Source organism: Bombus affinis, chromosome 16 (genome assembly GCF_024516045.1).
Source record: "Bombus affinis isolate iyBomAffi1 chromosome 16, iyBomAffi1.2, whole genome shotgun sequence".
Classification (NCBI taxonomy): Eukaryota; Metazoa; Arthropoda; class Insecta; order Hymenoptera; family Apidae; genus Bombus; species Bombus affinis.
In genome coordinates this window covers 8408335-8429840 of record NC_066359.1, presented here as the reverse complement: position 1 = coordinate 8429840, position 21506 = coordinate 8408335, and the positions used below count along the sequence as shown (strand labels likewise).

The 21506-nt window shown below is 41.7% G+C and overlaps 2 protein-coding genes across 6 annotated transcripts in view; one reads left to right on the top strand and one right to left on the bottom strand.

Annotated features, from left to right (window-relative positions):
* Positions 1-20928, bottom strand: part of LOC126925553 (pancreatic triacylglycerol lipase-like) — a 30870-nt gene extending 9942 nt beyond the window's left edge. The window contains exon 1 of the mRNA XM_050741229.1: positions 20814-20928. The gene's annotated coding sequence lies outside the window, so the exon portion shown is untranslated. The remainder of the gene's footprint in view (positions 1-20813) is intronic.
* Positions 1-21022, top strand: part of LOC126925566 (uncharacterized) — a 45793-nt gene extending 24771 nt beyond the window's left edge. The window contains exons 1-6 of one of the 5 annotated variants that reach the window (XM_050741257.1): positions 16218-16550; positions 16629-17146; positions 17212-17431; positions 17529-17613; positions 18950-19242; positions 19419-21022. In XM_050741257.1, the coding sequence (XP_050597214.1) occupies positions 17400-17431; positions 17529-17613; positions 18950-19242; positions 19419-19608 (600 nt within the window). In that variant the 5' untranslated portion in view covers positions 16218-16550; positions 16629-17146; positions 17212-17399 and the 3' untranslated portion in view covers positions 19609-21022. Of the gene's footprint in view, positions 1-16217; positions 17147-17211; positions 17432-17528; positions 17614-18949; positions 19243-19418 lie in introns of those variants that run through there. The other 4 variants (XM_050741255.1, XM_050741256.1, XM_050741258.1 and 1 more) reach the window with 4 other exon arrangements.
* Positions 21023-21506: the final 484 nt, after the last annotated feature.

Genomic DNA, 21506 nt, shown 5'->3' with positions numbered 1-21506 from the left:
TATGGTTTTTATTGTAACATATTGTCTGCTGATACGCTGACGAACGTTCATCGTAATAAATCGTGTCGTAAACTCTACCAAAGTTGTTTTCATTTTTACGTAGATAAGCTTGAGACAGAGACCAGGAAAAGATCAAGAATAAAAGATAGGGAATATTATAAAGGTAGGGAAACGAAGCGTGATCGCATACAGAAGAAGTATGTTAATTTATCCCTTGTTTGATTTTTATATGAAACTTAATATATTTTATGGAATTCGACAATATTGTAATTCGACCGTAATAATCTTTCGTTCGTGTGTCAAATTTGGTAAATCTCGTACCCTTGTCCTACTGCAAATACTTTTAACACCCTACCTTTACCTAATAGCTAAGAAACGCTAGTTTCCAATTTGTTAAATTCACTCGCAAGCAATACGTGTACGTGTAACGATATGAAAATATTTCAATTGCTATTTGAACAAAGAACGAATAAAAATAATAGATATAAAATTAGAAGAATTCGTAATTCGATTAAAAGTACAAAAGTTGGGCAAGATCTGCGTTATCCGCTCAACTATCGATCGTCGTTCTCCAGGAAGTTTAAGTTACTCCCTTAAATTCACTTTGAGTCCTCCGTGTGTTCATAAAGCCCTGTTCTCGATACCGACACGTGTCCGTTCAGTGTCGCGTAGAGCGTTTCACGTATACCGTCTTGAACATGTAACGACACAACGCGACAAATACGAATTTAGTCGTAGCGAATCTCCCGAACATCGCTAAATTGTAAATTGAACTTTTTCCTATCAAACTAACAATTCATATATATCGCGTAAACCATGTAATTAATATCGATTACCAACTGCGAAAGATTTATGTCCGAAGCGGTTGTCGTACAGCGACAAAACCGATCGATCAAACAACATGACGTAAAACGATATCAGGATATAAAAAAAAAGTGGAATTTTTGATGCGAAATTTAGGGCTGAAAAAATTCGTACGATGCACGTAATACGTAGAAACACAGAAAATCTCCAACACGTAGTAAATCGTTCTTATTTTTTAATCGTCGAAACAAATTTCTATTTGGATCCTGCTTCTTTACTAGTTTTTATAAAAATATAAATTTCTGTTCAATATGGACTGTCCGGGGTCTACACGTTTGATCGTAAATAGTTAAAAAATCGTAGAATTTCGATGATTGTTGGTGCAGCGCCATGTTTTGGACCACGGCCATTGCTCTGTGGCCCTTTTGGTGGAGATCACGTGACAGTGACCACGGTCAGGGTCCCTAAAAGACTTGTCGTCGTCTTCTAACATCCTGTGAACTCGGCCCTTTGTGAAACGTCCCCAAAGGGTTAAATAATTCCGCCTAATTTCACGACCATTACATCGTACGCGCCCTTTATCGAAATTGTCGTCCGAATACCAAAGGGAAGTCGACTGGTGACACCGACTAGGAGAACATGCCTTTGCATCGGTGTCCTCGTCCAGCCATGGAACGCCATAATTGTCCGAGCATCCCTTCTAACTGGCACGCGAATACAGACTTTATTAAAATTTATATCGATTCTTACGTCAATATTACCTTTTTATTGATAAAAACTTTCTATTAATTCTTTGAATTGTTACGTTGTTAGGTGGCCGTAGTTCGCTCGTAAAATTGGTAATACAACGATCGATTATAATAATCGATAGCGCAATAATAATTAGATAATTCCGGCACCTTACATTCCGGCCATTTACCTTCGAACGATTGAGAAAAAGTTTTATCGTCCGATTTTATATTTTTGTCAAACACGCGATACGTTAATTTGTCTCTGCGGATGATCGTTTCTGGTATTTAAGCGTTTATCGTATCCGTTGGCGTGTTTTAAAATCTCGTTGTCGTGGTCGTTCGCCGCCAGTTCGTTGAGTTGCGGGATGGTTGACTGCAACCTGTAATCGATCATTTACAAGGTTTTCCGTCAAAGAATTTCTCAAAGCTCAGGAAAAAGATGAAAATCAGTCGTAGCGGAGCCCTGACTGTAAAACATACAAGTATCTTCTTCTTTTTCTTACTATCCATAATATTTGTCTGTATCTGTCTTACGTATTACGTCTTACGACGAGGAAAGTTGTCGCGGATCGAGTCCTTTTGCAGGATTCTCAAAGGGCCACGGCGAGATGAGACACAACCAGTCCTTTCCTCATGGTTTCCTAGTAAAAGTGCGTAGGCGTATGCCCTTTAGGGACCAACGGTTCTCGTTTTCCCATAAAAGGGCTTCCTTGTCCTCCGACGGCGTCCCATTCAATTTTCGGCCAGATCCTCGTCTTCGTTTTATACGTTCCTGCTTCCAAAGTTTGTGTTTGACTCGTTATAACGTAAAACACTAAACTAGCCTTCGGATCTTTTCACATCTTCGAACTTGCAAGCATAATCGTTACAAACTTAGTTACGGTACAAATACGTATGAGATTAATGAAATACCCGTGAAACGTACAAAATTCAAAGATAGCGTTTAGCTGATCGCACGAATCTCCACCTAAATTCCGTTTCTTTGAATGCGTTTATACGTTATTCTAATTCTAATTAAAATTCTAATTAAAATTCTGAAAGCCGGCGAAAAAGATTAATTAACGAAAATTTGTACGATATCAAAATGAATGTAAAATATAATATACATATAATGGAAAATCTAAATCTGTTTCGTTTAAAAATATCAACAAATTAAGCGAATTAAGTGAAACAAATCGATAAATAATTTCTAACGTCTTTCCATTTCCTATGAGCGGTTTTTGAAACGCGTTTGAAACGCGTTTGAAAGGATAATTGCGCGCGCTCAGCGGAGAAAGAGAACGTTGATGGAGAGTCAGCTTCGTTTCTATAACGGAGGGTGATTTACTTCCGCCTGATTATTAGCGTAGAGGGGATGGAGGGCTCGTTTAACTTCGATCCGGCCAGAATTTTTTTTCTACCGACTTCCGGAAGCTTCGACCAGGAAACCATGAACCGATGGCACTCGCCTGACAACGCGATTGGTCACGCGCATTAACATATCATTTTCCATGATCGATATTTCCTTCTGTACACGTACATAAACCGAATACGCGGTGTTCAATTATATTTAACGTCGCGATATTTACGTTACATTTATTTAACGATAACGATAGTTCCGTTACTTACAGATATCCACGATTAAACGAAATTTTAATAATTATATTTAAAAATAGCGAGAGCAACGATTTGTAAAGTTATCGTATTTTATCGTCGAGGTACCGTAAAATTCCAGACTATGGAACTTAATTTCAATGAAAAATTTGATTGTTTAATAGGAACAACATACGCCTGTGCAATGAAATAATTTTCGTACAGAACGAAGACTGCGTGCGTTAAGTACGGGAACAAATGTGGTGAAAATCGCTGAGCCAATTTTTTTTCTCACTGTTTGGAATATCGTGGAATCAGGAAATCATGGAGACACCAAAGTCGGCGAGAAACGGTGTCCCGCACAGGAACTGCGGCCTGGTGTGACATTGACCAAAAGGACGTAAAACGCGTCGTAAAACGCGTTCGCCTGGTAGGGAAACAAGACAACTCGCGCAGGTGTCAACGGTATTAGGGAACCATGGGTTTCTAAGGTTTTGTTATTTCCGAGTAAGATGCTCTCCAATCGTAAGTAGAATAAGAATACGGGTTCTGTTGCGATCTATACGAATACGTATTTGGACGTTAAGTATCGGCACACTTTGTGATATTCGTTTAAATCGAACGTCTTTTATTGTTCCAATTTTTTAATTAAATTCAAAGGTCAGTTGATTCGTTCGTAGTCATACGTGCTTCGTTATATACAATACGATATTTGTCAGAGCATCGCAGTAATAATAGCAACGAGTAGGTATCCTCGTATCGGATCGTTCCACGAGATACGCGGTCGTTGCTTTTCCTATATTAGATAAAGATAAACAATTTCCTCTTGGCGATCGATCAATTGCAAATTGTTTAAAACACCGATAGCAATAACCGTCGTTGTTTGAAAGTAAACTCTCGAAAAAGCCGCGTTACTGTCCCGACCCAGTTTGCAAGAACAACCTACTTGCTTCGTTTGCCTCTATGCCGTTCCACTGGCCATCTGCTCATTACCGCGTTACGCTTCCTCCTAACCTTCCCTCGAATTCGCCTGATAAACGCTACCAAGCGCAACCAGGAAGTCGAAGCGTCGTCGCTCGACTCGGAATTAAAACGCGGTTGACTGACCTCCAACAAGCTCATGCCGCCCTAATACCGTTGACATCTGCGCGATTTATCTTTCTTCAGCCGGGACAAATTGAATTTACCTCGCGGCAGGGTGGGGCTCGTCCGTCATTCTTCCGACTTATTGGCCGCTATATACGGCTTCATACTCTCCTAATAGTGCGTGTGCTCGCACTATAAAAACAAAACCACGTCGAACATGCCACGACAGGTGAATCGAGGGAACGTGCGTGCACACGGGCGGACAGGTGTCCGGCGAGCGTGTATGAAATCGACGACAAACGTCAATGCCGACGAACGCTGCCGCCTTTCAGGGCACCAGAAGGTTGCCCTGCTGGAATATAGTCGACGGGTTTCGCGTTATGCTCGCCTGTTGACGCTCGTGTCTATTCGTCTCTGTCCGTGCGACAAGCGAGCATAATTTACGAGGTCCGCGACCTCCGTATCTGCCGTCCTAGTAGCCGGGAACGAGGCGCTAAAGCGAGGAATGTGGCTGTAAAATGGAGGAGGATTAAGCGTTCTTCGAGAACAGAAGATCATGACGTGCAGAGACTCGCGGGTCAACGCGGACTTGAACAACACAGCAGCACCTCTTAACGCGGCACCTATTATTACGGTACACGGTTATTTACATATGTAAACGTATCCTCTTTAAAATCGGGCATTTCGTACGAAAATCGGACGAGAAGAACGCAATAAGCGCGCTTCGTCGAATTTCTGACCGTTTTTAGTACGACGTAATCGAAAACGAAAGCAAAATGTTTCGAGTTTAGAGGAGACGCAAGTGCTTTACGAACAGCTGTCGAGTTGATGTTTCTTCGGTACTCTGCCATTATGATTGATAATACTGGTTTAACGAAGAAGCTTGAGCAAGAAGACAAGATGTCGATGGAAAGATGACGCAAAAACGATGGCAATATACAACAATAATCGTAGAATACGCGGAACGACGAAAAGTATGTAAGTACTTGCATAAGATACGTTAAGCTTTCTTACTCAACGCGAAAATTGCCATAATATCCTGCTACGATCGTCGTCGAATCAATCACCAGTAATGATGACAGCCGAACACCGTTAAGTACCAGGACTCTATAAACGGCGAGTAATTTGCAGAAACCAGGTGCAAGGAATGAATGATCACGGTGGAGTTAACATTCGAAAGGAACAAACGAGACAAGAAACCATTTTCACGTATGTACGAACAAACGTTTCTATTCGCCGACTTACCCAACCACGATCGATATTACGTATTCGCTCAGCGGCATTCGCTCAGTGTCACCATCGTGTTACCACTGAATGGTAACGGTGTATAATCAGCGCGAGCGACTTTAACGTTTCCATTTCATCGAACATAAGCGCAAAAAGCAACGTGGAGAAGCGTCTCGTCCGAACACGACGCAAACGGGTCGAAAGTGGTGTGTCTTGGAACGAACCAAGAAAGCTGAGAATAATGGATCGACTCCTCTACGAGACAGGGTAATATGAGACGTAGAAATCCGTTCGATGGCGAAGGAAAACCAGCAATTCGTAGAGAACAAAAGAATGTCGGGGTGCTGTAACAGGACAGCATGTTCGGAACATCGCTTGTCACCATCGATCCGTCACATTTGCGTATGACAGTGCCTCCTTGCTATATGATAATTCCCGCCATCTATCCATCGAACCTCGATGCTTTTCTTTTTCTCCGTCTTGAACTTGATTTCTAATCAGCTATTTACTCTTTGAGAAATCTCTAGACGTATTTATACTCTGGCACATTTCAGGATACTGTATTACGTGTACGAGGCTCGGCCAAAGATAAATCGAATTTTGTTCGTAACTTTATATTTCAGTAAATTAAGAAGAAAAAGAGAAAACAAACAATCGAATTACCTTTCCACGTATGTTTCGCTCTGTTTTATCCTTCGTCACTAGATTGGTAATTTTTTTATACCGGTAGAAAGCGAAGGGCTGAATCAGAAGCCAATCGCACACGAGTTGTTCTACTTCCTCGGTGCTGTTGAAGGAACGTTGTCCACCGAACACCGTCCTTTTAACCGGTCGCAATTTCACGGAACTTTAACTCCTTCCGAATGATCGAACCTATACGTTGCTATTTATGCAGCGTTTCGGTAGGTTTTGCGCCCTCGATGGATAAAACCTTGTTTTACTACCGAAAGACGGAACTGCTTCCTCGCTCGTTGCGTTATCTACCGAAAAAAAAAAAAAAAAAAAAAAAACGATAAATGGAGCATCACGTGGGGTGGATTGTCTTTTAAGATACGCGTATTTGATAAGCGACAGCGTGCAAACGTGGCACACGCAATTCGTTCAACGTCTGACCGAACCTCGTACTACGGTAAATCCTCCTATAAAATGGTTAATTTGTTCCGTGTTGTATCTAAACCGTGTTACAAGAATATTGCGTTGTAGGAGGAGATCGCAATTTGTTACAATTTTTCGTAACTCGCTTTCAGAGTACCGTGTTACAACCTCTTCCACACCGGTCACACTCCTTGACAACGCTGACGACACTCTTCGTCAACCCTGACAACGCTAAAAGCTCTCTGGCAACTCAAGGCTACCTTTTATACCCTGGCTCCGGTATACCTGGCCCGCACATGTCCCATGGTCAAGTAGACCTTTTTAATTACTCAGAGTTTTCCCCCGATACCACGATACCGTATATCTATAAATATCGAACTGTATCCATATATTATACTGCCATCCGCGATAAGCTTTCTGCGTGAAACAAGCGTATGTAGGCTTTATGCTACAAATGTATGGTTCTAACGACAAATTATACGTCGTGTTTGTGATTTTAGGTGGAGGGGCGAATGAATTGGTCGCGGGTTCCATGCTTTAAAAGGGGATTCTAATTCCATCGTTTCGCTCGAACGAGTTCGGATAAAAAGCGATGCGGTGACAGCGATCAGGAAGCTATAACGGCGGAGAATCTTGCGCATTCCGCGTGTTCTCTCTTCGGTCGTTGTCCGTCAGATGGAAATTCGTGGCGATCGGACAGGTTCAGATTGTTCGTTCCACGCATTCGCCGGAAATCGTAGGAGACGTACGCGCCGAGAAACGAGAACGGGTTGTGGGCGGTGACGGAACATTCATAGAAACTCTATCCGGCCCTCAGAGAGGCGAGGAGGTCAATCGGCATTTACTTCCCCTTTTACGACCGCGAACAGTCGCTAATTCTGGCCAAACTTTCGTCACCGCGTCGATTGGTCGAACCGTTTCACCGATTCTCTCTCCTTCTCTTTTGTTTCCAGTAGCACGAAGTGAAGTTCTTCCAACCCGGAATTTCATAACGTCGAATAAACTTTCGATACTATTTATTATAATTACTATACGTCTGTCTAATAACAATACCAATTTCTATTATTTATATTTTTACGTATTTCAGGATTTTTCAGTTACTAATTGCTCGTATAAAACGAAGCGCAAGCGATCTCCGAAGGAAAATAGAAATAACGTTTGCATCCCCTTTGTTCGCCAAACGTATAGGGGAAGATGTTACTACCACCTATCGCCCTATGTATCCCTAGCAACTTTCTCAATTTCTCTTTGTTCGCGAAATATCGTTATAGCCCGTTATACACTTTGATTAACTCCCTTTGTACCTCATTCTATAACGTCAAAGGAAATTACGCTTTACCTAAATCAAAAAGCACTTCTCTCCAAACCCGATATAATCTCTGTACCGCCTCGGTACTCCATCGACTTGACACGAATACATCGAACCATTCGAAAGCCGTTATACCGAACGAACGAAACAACTTGGCATAATCACCGACGCTTTAATCCTAACTTGCGAACGAGTTTAACGATTCGATAAGAATCAAACAGTTCGACTAATCTCCGACAACCGTCACTGCCTACTTATCGAAGCACCAGCGATCGATCGATCAAAGCGTTTGCATAATTCGTCCCACGCGACGATCGGCCGTAATTATGATCGAACCGCGTACACGTTTTCGCACGAGCACGTTACATTGCATAAACAACGCTACGGCGTCAAGAAAAAAAAAAAAAAAAAGAAGAAAAAAAGGTGATTCCACTTTTTTCGACACCAGGACGCCATAGGCGCGTCTCGGTGGTTCGGTGATCAGGTGGAATACCTCGTGGGGTTTCCAATCAATCGGCGGCTTCCGGTGCTATCAGAGGAGCATAAGTGGAGCGGGAAAACCGAACTTTCCTATCGTTCCGCGAGAAAAACGTGCGTGTCGCCGATGCGTCCGTCGCTCCTGATAGACGGCGACGCGGCCAAGACTTTTACGAACCGGAAAAGAAATCGCGGTAAGGAGATGCCGTCGTCGATCCGACGACGAATCAGACCGTATTCACATATGAGAATGGCGGCGCGACTTCGTCCGAAGGAAAGGGTTAGTCGTCCAAGTGCTTCGAGTCACACATCGCGACAGGGCCGACATAACCGCGGGAGAGGTGCCCTGATATTCGTCTGGTCGTTCACCTCGTACACCTTTCGAGCGGACACGTGCACTGGACACCAGTGGGCGTAAAAGGGATTAGCGAGGAGCCTCGTGAAATTTGAGATTCGAAGGAGAGCAACGAGACGCGTTAATTGGACGATGAATAAGGAATTCATCTGGATATCAGTGATGCGTAATTAGGCTTTCGTTTCGCAGAGTCTCTGGCGAATATTTGTCTCTGGTTTTAGGAAGCGTTTGAAATTTGTTTTCTACCTACGTATGTATATCATTCGCGGTCTATCAGTAACTAAAAATATGTAAAAGTACGTTTGATCGAGAAACTTGGCTTCCAAGATCTCTAGTAACACTCAGCGGTTCGCAACGAAGGAACGTATCCGCGTATACTGTCGGCTATTAGTATTATCTACGTATGACATCTACCGGTTACATTTGTCGGAAAACTCTAATAAATTTTATTCTATAGGAAAATAAAACGGGGAAATAAAAAGAGCGGGCAATATCGAATTTGGATTAAATAACAACGCGTAGCGATATGCTTGCCAGGAGTACACCATGTTCCGCTTGGTGGAAACGCTCTTTGCCGACGTAGCAGGCGTGCCAAGCCGGAATCATCGCTTGTCAAAACTGTCCATTAACGCATCAGATCGATGGCATCATAACTCGACTAAGGAATAGGGCACGATACACGTCGAGGAGTTGTAGCGAATGCACACGCGCGAGTAGGGGTCTCCACCAGCCAAGTGCACCTAAGAAATGCGAACGTTCGGGTCGAGCCAGATGGAGGAAGGGTCTCGTTCTGATCGTTCCGATAATCGAAAGGGCTATCGGCAGTCTATTGGTTTGATCCCCCCGTCCCAGGCTAACAGAAGTTGGCTGGCAGTCGTACGAAATTCCTACGATCTTCCGTGTGTCGGTACCATAGTCTGTACTCGACGGAAGCACGGTTTTCGAAAGCGTGTCACGCGATTCGTCGGTGATTAGCCGACGCAGTAGGAGCACGGAGTGTATTCGGTGTTTCTACGTTTCCACGGAGCTGGTCTGCTCTGGATGATGGAACGTCGGACAGCCTACCAATAGGAATAATTTAATCTGGTGCCCGAGGGAAAGGGTTGAATAAAATATATTCACATATTCGAAGTAGGCTGGTATACACCGCGAGAAGGTGTTTTATCGAGGTTGGCACGGGTTATAGCTTTGCCCTTGGGCAGTTATGTTGCTCTGATGATTCGTCCCGTTCTTCGGAAACTGTCGTTCCGTGGACGATTCGGAAGGGAGAATGACGACGATAGAGACTAGGAAAACGGACAGGACGGGAGAGGAAAATTAATGGCGGGTGAAGCGAGGACGCTCGAAGGGATTCGGGTTGTCGTCGTTGGAGAGAAAGGGTTCGCCTCGTCGGGATTCCACCCACGCTTTTTTCACAGGATAACATCCTCGCGAGGAATCCCCGCGGGAAACCATCGAATCGAAGGCCTAGCCTAGGTTAGCGATGAGATCGCCTAGACCGGATCTATCCATTCAACGCGTTTTTCGTTTTCTCTTCGCTTTCTCGCGTAACGGTTACAAGCAAATACTTTTCCTGTAATTAGGAAAACGATTTTTTCAAACGCTATAAATTATACGCTATAAATTTGTTTAAAATTCTCCTTCTATTTGCGATCTACGAATCCGATCTGAAACCATTCCACGACAGAACAAACATCGATCCTTGACAAAACCGATACTTCCCTCTCGACTATCTCTTTCTCTCCCTCAAACATACCAGCAGCTTGCCAGGCCGGAATCACGACTTCAACTAAGTCAACTCCCCCAGGATCAAGACCCAACTTACACCACCATTCCCACCCTAAATTCAAAGGGTTTTTAACCTCCTTATCCAGGCCAAGAGACCTCCTACATTCTGATAGCTGCCTAACCAGTGTCACCTGCGGTGTAATTAATATTCATACATACGCCTCGTGAACATGACGTCCCATAGCCGCGTGCCGTTACAAAGTATTATCGGCATCTTTCGTTTCAGTACCGAAACGATCTAAGCTAGCCGAGTGGAAATACACGTGGCGAAAGAAGGAAGGAAGGGATTTAGGCTGGTTTGTCTGGCGGCAAGTCGTTTCAGTCCATCGACGGACTGGTGCTATCAGGATACCATGGAAAGGCCAGCTGATTATTGGATGACACACAAAAGTGCCAGGGGAGCATAAATTTGTGTCACGTGATTTTCCACGGAGTTAAACATTTACGATGATTAACGCGTCGATAAAGAGACGATCAACGATGGTTCTAGACAATACAAAAGTAAACAAGATGATCAGGGAAGGAGGAATGGCGAGGAGATGGTTTGGACAGCGAATTGGGGTGCGTTACCCCTGGGGCTGGCACCAGTCCGGTTCATTCTCCGCCAGGAGGCGGTTCGGAGGATTAATGGATTGTGTCGTTATGTGTCTCGACCGGGGGGTGGGATTATTCCAATGGGATGGACGAATGGTGCTCTCTATGGACCCCGTCGGTGCATGTAGATCGCTTTACAATGTTCTCTGAAATATACCGCGAGGAAAGCTTATTAGCCAATTTACGAGCTTATCGTCTTCTCCATTTCGTATCACTTGTTATCGCTCTTCGAGAAACTTCATCGCGTTTGATGGTTTGGTATTATGATATATACGTACATATATATTACGAATAGTTTATTTTCAATTCATGCCGAACCTTTTGTTATATGATCGATTATATAATTCTATATACCGCATACTATATATACCGTATATAGGATCATTATGACGAATAGTATCAAGTTGTAAATAATTTATTTCGAACTTCTTCTTTCGCCGAATGAAAATATTTTCTTTATTGAACTTTAAATATCTTTATTTCGTAGGTTAATGATGTTAGAAAGGATCGTTATGCTTTTATCAGTTCCTAGACATTGGATTTCGCGTTTGATCCAGGAGGATCGTAAATTCTCGCGACAACAACACGTTTTACAGATAATAAATGATAATAGAACGTTAGAAAGTGTAATCGTATGTTTCCTTTCATTCTGTGAAATTCACTTCCTGAATCCTCGCCCAGTGAACCTCTCATTTCCTCCATTTATATAACCTGCTTAAACGAGCTCTCTCAATCACGGAATCCGTTCCCTCGTTTATAACATTGTACTACTTCCATGAATTAGTACCTACCAATTAGGACTAACTAACGCAGTGTAATTAAGTCCAGGTTATATAAATCAGCGTTATCATCGTACGAAGCAAGCGTTTCGAGAGTTTCTTCTCTACGGTCAATAGTACTGAACGTTCGAAATGTATCCAATTCTAGCGCTTTCCTACGTATGTAACATTCTATCGGTCCATTCTGTATTCCGTCTGGTGCTAATTTGTGCATTCTACCTGATCATTCGTGAACCTAATTAATTAATATCTAAACGTTATAATAAATACAACGGTGTGGAAATATTCGTCGTAGCCACTGTATAATCCTTTGCCAATATTTAAATCATACCCCCATGCCCAAAAGCACACACACCCATTCCCCTATTCGGCCACGGATCACGATCACAGCCGATCGATCAAGCCACATAAAAGTACGTACTATCGAACAATATAGAATTTGATACACCTATTCCGATTAAACAGTGTGTAAATATTACGATAAACACGATAACGTGCTAATATATTTCGTAATCACGGTGCAATATAGTGCCACTATTTCAGAATCTGCAAATTGTACCTCCGTATCCAAAAACACGTTCATCCGTTTTCCTATTCATCCATAGACGGCCACACCCGATCAACCATATCCGATCGCAGCACCAAGTTTAGGGTTAAGAAGGTGCACCTACACAACGTCTTCTGGGCGTACATCAGCGACGCCACGCAGATACACCTAACGCCTGGGCGTTTCCGTCTTGGAGCTGCCTTCCATCCAGGAGCAACGTGCTCCGCGTGGCGTCGACCTGTTCGCTCGGACCACCGAAGACCCCGCGGCGAACAACGTAGCCGCCGTTGGAATCCGATCTTACGCCGCGGACGATCGGTACGATTTGTACCCGGTGCTCGTCGCCACGAGGTCGCGATTCCGCACCGCCTCTTCGTGTCATGGTTCCGCCCCGCGAGTTTGACGGCCTGCCCTCCGCGGGAGCCGCCCCCGCTCTTTGAACAGGAACACAGAAACGCGAAGGAACCGATCCAGGGACGAGGAGACGGCGAGCTCGAACTCGATGAACTTGGCCTTGGCGCTGGACACCGCCGCCAACAGGGGAACAGGGGGGATTTTAGTTGCAGTTGCAGCGGCTCGTGAACGACAGACTCGGCGATGGATGTTGTTCCGAGGTGATTTAATGGTTGCGACCACCGATGGAGTTACGCGTTACTACTCTCGGGTTATTATAGCGTGGATTGGGTACATTGGGTTAGGAAGTTGCCGGTTGGAAATTTCCGAATCGCGGATATTTCTCAGAAATTTCTCCTTCGATTGGACGTACTTCCCGCGTAATTAGCGCCGGACAGATATTTCTCTCTCAATTTCTTAGACGTCGTAAGACACAAGCACTCTCGATTCTTTTCAATTAACGCGTTTCATACGATTCGAGCTTCGAATGGGATACGAAATGTGTTTTAAAAATACATCAAATATCTATATCTATGTGCATATGAATTAATTTTGTCAGATTTGTCGGACCACTGGACACGTACCACAGTGCAGGAAAGTTGCCACTAGAAAGTTGAAATCGTCCCTTCAGGCGGGTCTGGTAGGCCGGCAAATCGACACTGGCATGCGTAAACATAGGCTTCGAAATCCCAAAGAGGTGGAGAGCGTCCTAATGAATCGCGCATGACGCATTGCGCAACAGTGTTCTCCTTTTCAACAATCCCACTGTTCGTCGATGGGGTAGGCAGGGTAGGAGCATGCGTGAGGGGTTGTAACGTGTGTGCGTTGATATAATCGGTGAATATGCGTCGTGGAGAGCAACTTTGAGGGTGGAGTTGAACGATCTCGATGGCGAATGAAAGCAATTTGTTATTCTACCCGCGAGACTTGTATCCATTCTTACATTATTGTTCGTCAATATCATTCGTTTTCTGTATTTTCTAGTCGTGTTTACGTATTATATTACTTTTCACCATATCGTATATTATATACTACGTTTCGTATATTTGGTTCGTTAAAACGCCAATATGACCAACATACAGACATATAAATAAGAAATATAAAATCGAACAAATAATTCGTTTTGCGGATTTCTATGCGCTTACGGGGAAACTGGAAAATGCACAACTACACCGAATGCGTATACGTATATCTGTGAGGATAGAAATATTTAGAAAACCGATATACGATAATATCGGTCGTTTCGTGCGTTACCTGTCTTCGTAAATTTGCCCACTGTCTCTAGCATATAACGATCGGAGGGTAAAATTTATGGAAACCGGTGAAACGGATGCCGACAGCCACGTGGTATCGTTGCACGCGCCTGCGCCTCGATACTGTACGTACGGCGGGACGAGCCGTTCCTTCAGGATCGCTCGTGAAGAAAGGTGGAGAGGTCGGAGGACAACGGTCGCGCGCGCGGCTTGGTAGGGGACAGATGGTCGCACGAGGTTGGACGAAAGGGCCAGGCGCACGCCAGTCGAAAAAGGGTGCGACCTTCGTTGGCCGAGGCCAGCCCTCGGGGAGACCGCGCCCACGCATTTTCAGCAGGATCGCAGCACTTGGATGGAGCTCGTTTGGCCTTGGGAACTCTCCGCCCGCGTTGGTACACCTCCTGGTCCCACCGAAGGGCCGCCAAGGGCCGAAGAAACTATCCCCGCCAAATACTCTTAAGATATATTATATTGGCTGTGTAGTTTGTGGCTTGTGGCTTGTGGCTTGTTTCTTGTAGCGAGAGAAAACGGGTTTTTACGGTCAACGAAAGTACAAACGAAATGGTTCATTCGATCGGAGATAAATCGAAGAAGCGAGATTTTTCATCTTGGGATGCGTATTCCTTTTTAATGTCGCGTGTGTTTCGAAGCATCTTATGATTCAAATATACGAATCATCGTACAGAGTATCGAACATCGATCGATTCGTATTTAGATATTAACGATATCAAAGTCGAAAATATTTCCAAGCTGGGAAAATGTGATTTTACAGATATTCCAGACATCTAAGGGGTGAAGGGGTTGCGAGAGATCGTAAGAAATACTGCGTGCGTGGTTTCTAGTGTTTTTGTAGGTAGGTTTTTGAAGCGATGGGATAAGCGGAGAAATTAGCCGTGGATGGCTCGAGTGCACTTCACTCACAATGAGTAAAGTGATCCACGAGGAAGGAAGGTGGAGCTCGGTGTCGTTTGATTCGTTAATTGGAAAAGATAGACTTACATAATCTCCGGTAATCCGGTTTCCTAATATTTTATACAATTATTTGTATTTTAATATTTTACGCGTTGCATGTAATTAAACGATTGATATTTTTATGCAATTGTTATTACACGAATGTATAACATTTTGAAAATAAAAGTGCACTTTTTTTCAAGAATCTAGAGAGCTTACTAACTTCCAAGTGTTAAGTATCAAAGTTGAAATATCTCGCATCTTTTTCCTCGCTTCTCTGTTGTTTTAGTCTGAAATACTGAAACGTTATTTCGTCCCATATATATTCATTCCCTTACGCTTTTTCTTCAACGAGGCACATCTACGCATTTTGAACAGGATCTCATCAGATGTTGCAAGGTGAATATAAGATTCTCGAATCATGTACGTTTTGAAGGACTCTGCTACCTCAGACGATATCCTGCTGTTATTAAGAAACATGCTGCGTAAAGTCCATAGTTTTTTTTTTTTTCAATTAAAGGTTAGGTTAACGTAACAAGCGTAGAAAAACGATTTATTTTTTTTTTTTTTTTTTTAATATACGAAATTGTTCGTTTCTCTGCGATTCTTATTAAATTTTCTTATTAACAAAACTCTTCTTATCGAGTATCGCGTAATTACGATAAAGAAATTCTCCGAACATGCAAAATAATCACGAATTAATATAATATAATTTCCAATGTGAAGTCATTATTGTACTCGTATATGCAAATAAATATGTACAAATACAATTTCTCTTCAGATACGCCCAATGATATCTTCTACGTAATGGTATTTCAATAGCACGTACTCGTAATTGCCGGCTCGCTATGGCCGCTAGGGTGTTGCCATGGTGAGATACCAAACTCCATGAAAATATGACGAGTACGCCATAATCCGAAGCTCTTGACCATCCTGTTTTCCTATCTTACGATATATGAAAGATATGAATTCGCCTATCTATGTTACATATCGCAAACGGTGAATCTACCACACAACGATATTCCTGGTCTTTCGTAAAGTCTCTCTAATGTAGCATAAATAACTTTTTATCAATTTCTACCTCGCGTAGAATCACGTCTGCCAATTGTTATTCTTCCTTTATCAACGTAGTCGCAGTACGATAAATTTTGTCGATGGAAAAATAAAAGAATATCAAATTTGTTGAAGCAAGTGTACGAGAATTTTCACTGAGTCGTAGTAACTCTGACGAACGTTAAAATATAAGGTACGTAAAATTCAGACGTAAAACTGACTGAAAGACGGAGAACGGTAGCTTGTATGTTGTTCTTCGGGGAATATTTAAAGGCTGTTGGTCTGCTTCGCGCCGATATGTGCCTCTGGTTCGCCGGTTTCCCGCCAGGGTACCTCTTCGTCCGCCTTATTTCCCTGCTATGTCGATGTAACGGAGTTGTTTACACTGCGCATGTAATATGGCACCAAATACGCTTCTGTTCACGTCGTGTCACTCGTGCGTCTTCCTTCCTGGCTACATCACCGCTCTCGACGCAGCTATTTCAATCGATTTTCTCGTTGTAATAACTACTTACAACATCTATATGAAGGCCAATGTACGGATGTAATTTACAAATTTCTATAATTGCGTCGAACGCAATTTTCATATAACCAAATATTGTCTTATTGACCAGGTAACTAATATATCTACCGGAGATATAAGAAATAGTTGAACGGTCTTGTAAAGGCTATATCGTAATAGGTTAAATCGCTTAAAAGAGCCGTTACAGTTTCATTAAGCTGTTCCGTTGAAGGGTTTGGAGATACCAGAATTCGGGAGAAAGTCGAATCGTTCTCGATACATCCAGAACCAGGAGTCCATGTTTCGCAGCTATTGTCTCGAGTATCGTGATTGGGTGTTTTCACGTTGTGGCCACGTGAACGGTGAAAAGAAAGGGAGAAAAGGCAGCATCAAGAGCAAATCACGATACGGTTGGTAGCAGGGTCACAGGAATTCACAGAGCAACTCGTTTCCATCGAACGGGACACGTGAATACAACGAGAGATAATCAGGTGTTTGACCCTAACGTCTAGCCCTGTCTGTTTCTTCTCTTTTTCCGAATGTCCACGAGAACAAGGACGTTATACTCCTAACGATATTCATCGCGTACAAAATCCTTTCCAAAGTTCATCCTTTCTATTGCGAAAATAGGTAAGAATTAACAATGCTAATTTCAAACACACGTCGTTATACGTAATAGGAAACTTTTTTTCTAGGTCAAGCGTCGTGTAAATAATTTGTAGATATTTAAAGAGGAGTTTAAAGTAAGGAACTTGCGTTTCTCTCGTGGAATGGAGGAAAGAGAGAAGGTGGTGGGTGGATTGGCTTCTTGACCCCAGACCACCGAAAGTCCACGATGAGATATGAAAAAAATGAAAAGTGATATCTCTGTTAACAGGAGATCATGATGGCCTCGGAGTTTCGCCCCGGAAACAGGTTGGTATTTGAGTTTCTTTAAAACGCGCCTACCTGTTCTCACGTTCATCGTTCTTGTAATAAACGTTAATAATAACAAATTTCATCTGTCCACTAGAAAAAGTTCGTATGTGTCGCATTTATCGAATACGTTGGACGTGATCAAGAAGAATTGTGGAATCAAAAGGATCATCTACGTAGCTGTAAGACAATCCATTAGTTCGATTAAATAGCTTTTCTTTAACAAAATCTGTACGATTCTTGAAAATACCAACGATTCTAATACCGATACTAGCAAAATAACTAATATTAAATAACATTTTTATTCTTAATTCAAGTTGTCAAGTATAATTATCAGGAATGACTTTTAAATTAACGTGTTCAAGTATAAACAACCGATTGTATAAATCTCTGAAGACTGTATGGACGAAACGTCCGGGTATCGTCGTAATAACCGCAATTAGATCCGCTTCATTGAGTTCTAAATGCGGAGACTCGATCACTAGGAACACAGACGAGGAGAAGAGCCACGAAGGATCCTCGTAACTGGAAGGAGGAGCCTCGACGATGATCCTCCTGCCATTTCATCCTGCTATCCTGACCGCTGTCGCCGTCTTTCTTATTAATATGCTAATTTTACATGGGCATAGGCATCAAATTATTAACGGGATGCTCTATCCACGAGCGTTTTCTCGAAACAGGCTTGATGGAACCGCTTTCGATGTTGTCCAGGGTGTTTCAAGGCACGTGTAATACGAAACACCTTCGACCAGGATAGCATGGTAACGTGTAAAGTCGACTCATCCCCTGTGAAATCTTATATGTCCTTCGAGCATTTCCTTCCTTAGAAATTAGTGATAATGTCCCCTTACTTTTAGTTTGTACGTGATTCGATTGACAATCTAGATCTTATGAGAACTTTGTAGTTATCGTTCTACTAATGTAGATTATCTCGCGCAACTGAACTAATATTACTATATCAGATCTTAAGTCATAAATCAAGAGTCAGTAAATAAATTCCATCGTATAACAATGACAGATTGGGCGAAAACATGATAAAGTTATAAGCATTCTATATATATCTGACGTACGATTGTAAAATTCTGCAGCATAAATCTATAACCTACAATTTCTTGCTTCTCTATTCACTAACATTATTGGTCGGTAAATTATTACACAATAGAATAATATTCAGTGAAATATAAATATGTATTCGAGGTATCCATGGATGGATATCGATTGTGCCAAGTTAAATATCTTTTCAAAAAATTCATTAAATTCGTCGAGTATATCTTCAAATATATAAGTAACTTTTAATTTGAGCAGTATGCGCAACAAAGCATTAACAATTTTTGGAGACTAAAATACCGTGTGCTAAGAAAATTCTAATATATACGATACATATAATAAATAAGAAGAAATTCGAGTCTTTAATAGCATTGTAGTTCGAGCGTTCGGACGTGGTCGATGCCAATCGACTTGGTTTCTCTGAAACGGAGAGTTTGTCGAAGTTGAGTTTGTTTCCGAACATGATTCCAGGAGGATCAGGAATGCATCAAACGCGCGGATCTGAATCCACTTGAGTATCCGCCCTTAAGCTCCCGGAGGGTAGAAGGATTTGCCGCTTCAGTGACTTTGAAAGAAACAGAAACGGCTAAAGAAACAGGAACGCAAACGAGAGAGGAGCAATGGCAACGGATATTCCTCAAGACGTGCCTCTGTGTCACTTTTATAATCCTGGAAGCTACAGAGATGGAAACAAAATGTTCGTGGGCCTTCGAAGCATTTTTAAAGTGCCCGCCATTGAATGTCAATGCGACAGTCGTGCAAAGGTTAGCGGTTAAGATATAATATGTATTAAACAGACTTTAACTTAATTTGGCTTTAGATATCAATGCAATGTGTCTTTTCTATGTTTATTATTTAAAATATTCTTTCACGATATAAATCTCATCGAAACTTTCGATATAGGGGAAACCAGCAGTTTTATAAAGTCCCCTCGTTGCAGGTTCATGATTGACTGCGGCATTGGCAGCCATTTGATTCGAAACAGAGTTTGCAAGACATCAGGAGATCATGTACGCGCAACAATTCTTTGGAACGCAACTCAGCTTTCAAGGAAGTGGGTTTTTATATATAACAGCTTCACATTGATATGGATATTTTATTTGTTGATAGTTAATTCTTTAGTTTCTTAGATTCTTTAAAAATTTTAAAAGCGTTGTTCAGTAATAGAGTATTATTGGGAGTTATTAGTAGTTCTATAAGAAAACATGGAACTTCGAACGCTCGAAGCTGTTGCCTGTTATCTTGTCTGACTTCTGACTTCTATTATTTGATATTTTATTATTTATTATTTCCCTGGAAATAATTCAGCTCTTTTATACAAATATAAACAAAGTTCAAAGAGTTAGAAACAAAATAGACGTCATGTGTTCCCAATACAAGTAAAGCTATACATATAAACGTAAGAGAGTATACGTGCACAAGCGTCATAGAAACCAATGTTTTGCGAACTGTCTTCCAGTTAGTATACGAACTCTATGGTAGTAATACTAGTAACCACGCGAACTTCGAAACATTCGGCCACACATGATCAGGAAAGTATGAAGGCAAGAGTTCGCGTGATAGTTCATGATGCCAGTAACAGGAAACAAGTATGCGTTAGTTATATTAACACACTTGAACTATGATGTTTCATTAACCTCTATTTGTGTGTTAAAACGGATTAAGAACGACGAAGAAATGGCTCTAGTCGAAGTCAAATCCGAGAATCGAACATCGAGAACAGAGAACGAATAAACAACCTTATAGGGATGTTAGAAGATGGTAGAAGGTTGAACGCATTTGCCTAGATATTTCTTACGGGAAGGGTATCGATTGCGTGTATATGGTAAAGCAGGGTCGTTTCAGTCGCTTAAGCTTCCACATCTTGTCTCGTCATCAAGTCGTTTGAACAATTACAGATTTTTCCGAATTTTATTACACACTTCTGACTTTCATTATTCATAATAATATGTCAGAATTAATCTTTGTATTCTCAAATCAATTCTATTAATTATATGCTATCAAGTATACAGGAAGTATGACTCGGAAACTCGCAGTGCAATTTATCGATAACCTAGCAGACAAATTATAATGGAAAGAGCAACCTACGTTATTATATATTGGGAACAGAAGATGTATTGCACAACTATTTGATAATGATGGAAGAACCCATTACAGTTCGTTAATTGCACGTATCTTTCAAATATCTTTCGATAAAATCAACGAAAGACGATTATCTATAGTCGTCATACCGCGCACGACTGTGGTAAAAATCGTGATAGTTCACTTGGCATTTCAACTCAAATGTACGCACTTAAATAACCCATCACCAAAAATTCCAAACCATGCGACTCACCAATCGTAGAACAACTGAATAGACGATAAGATCTCATTGCCTTCGATCTGGTTGCATCTATTACACGAAACGTAGACGAGAAATTGAACTCCGTCTATAGTCCAGTAGTTGGTGTCTAGTGTATTTGTACGCAATTAATGAATTATTAAATATAATAAACAATGTTTAGAAATGTTATGAAAATAAACTAATAATTTGATTGTTATAAATGAATAGTTTAAAATGTTTAAGACAGTTAGTTAAGGTAAGATAGTCCAAGATAGATGGTTAAAGTTATGTTTAACATTTACATTTATGATTATCGTTCTATTTCAATTAGTAATTTAATTACTGATGTTGTTCTATTCAACAAAAGGGGGACATTACGTCTATCGTATTTAATTGTAGCGAGGTTAAGAAAGAAAGAAGGAGTAGTGGGGTTAATTGGCGGGACAAGTAATTCGAGTAATAAGCAAGCGGTTACTGAATTCTCTTTGGTACTTACGATTTCTCGTTTACATAACGGTACTTCACGTTCAAATGGATGAATTCGATCGCTAGAACTTTATTTAATCGAGCACTAACTAAAGTTTTGTTTAAATGAACGGAGCGTGTTCAAACGGACTAATTATACTCGACGCGATATTATACGTTGTAGAGGGCGTTATAAAACTTTCGAATGGTCGGTATCATAGAACATGTGACGTCATGTAA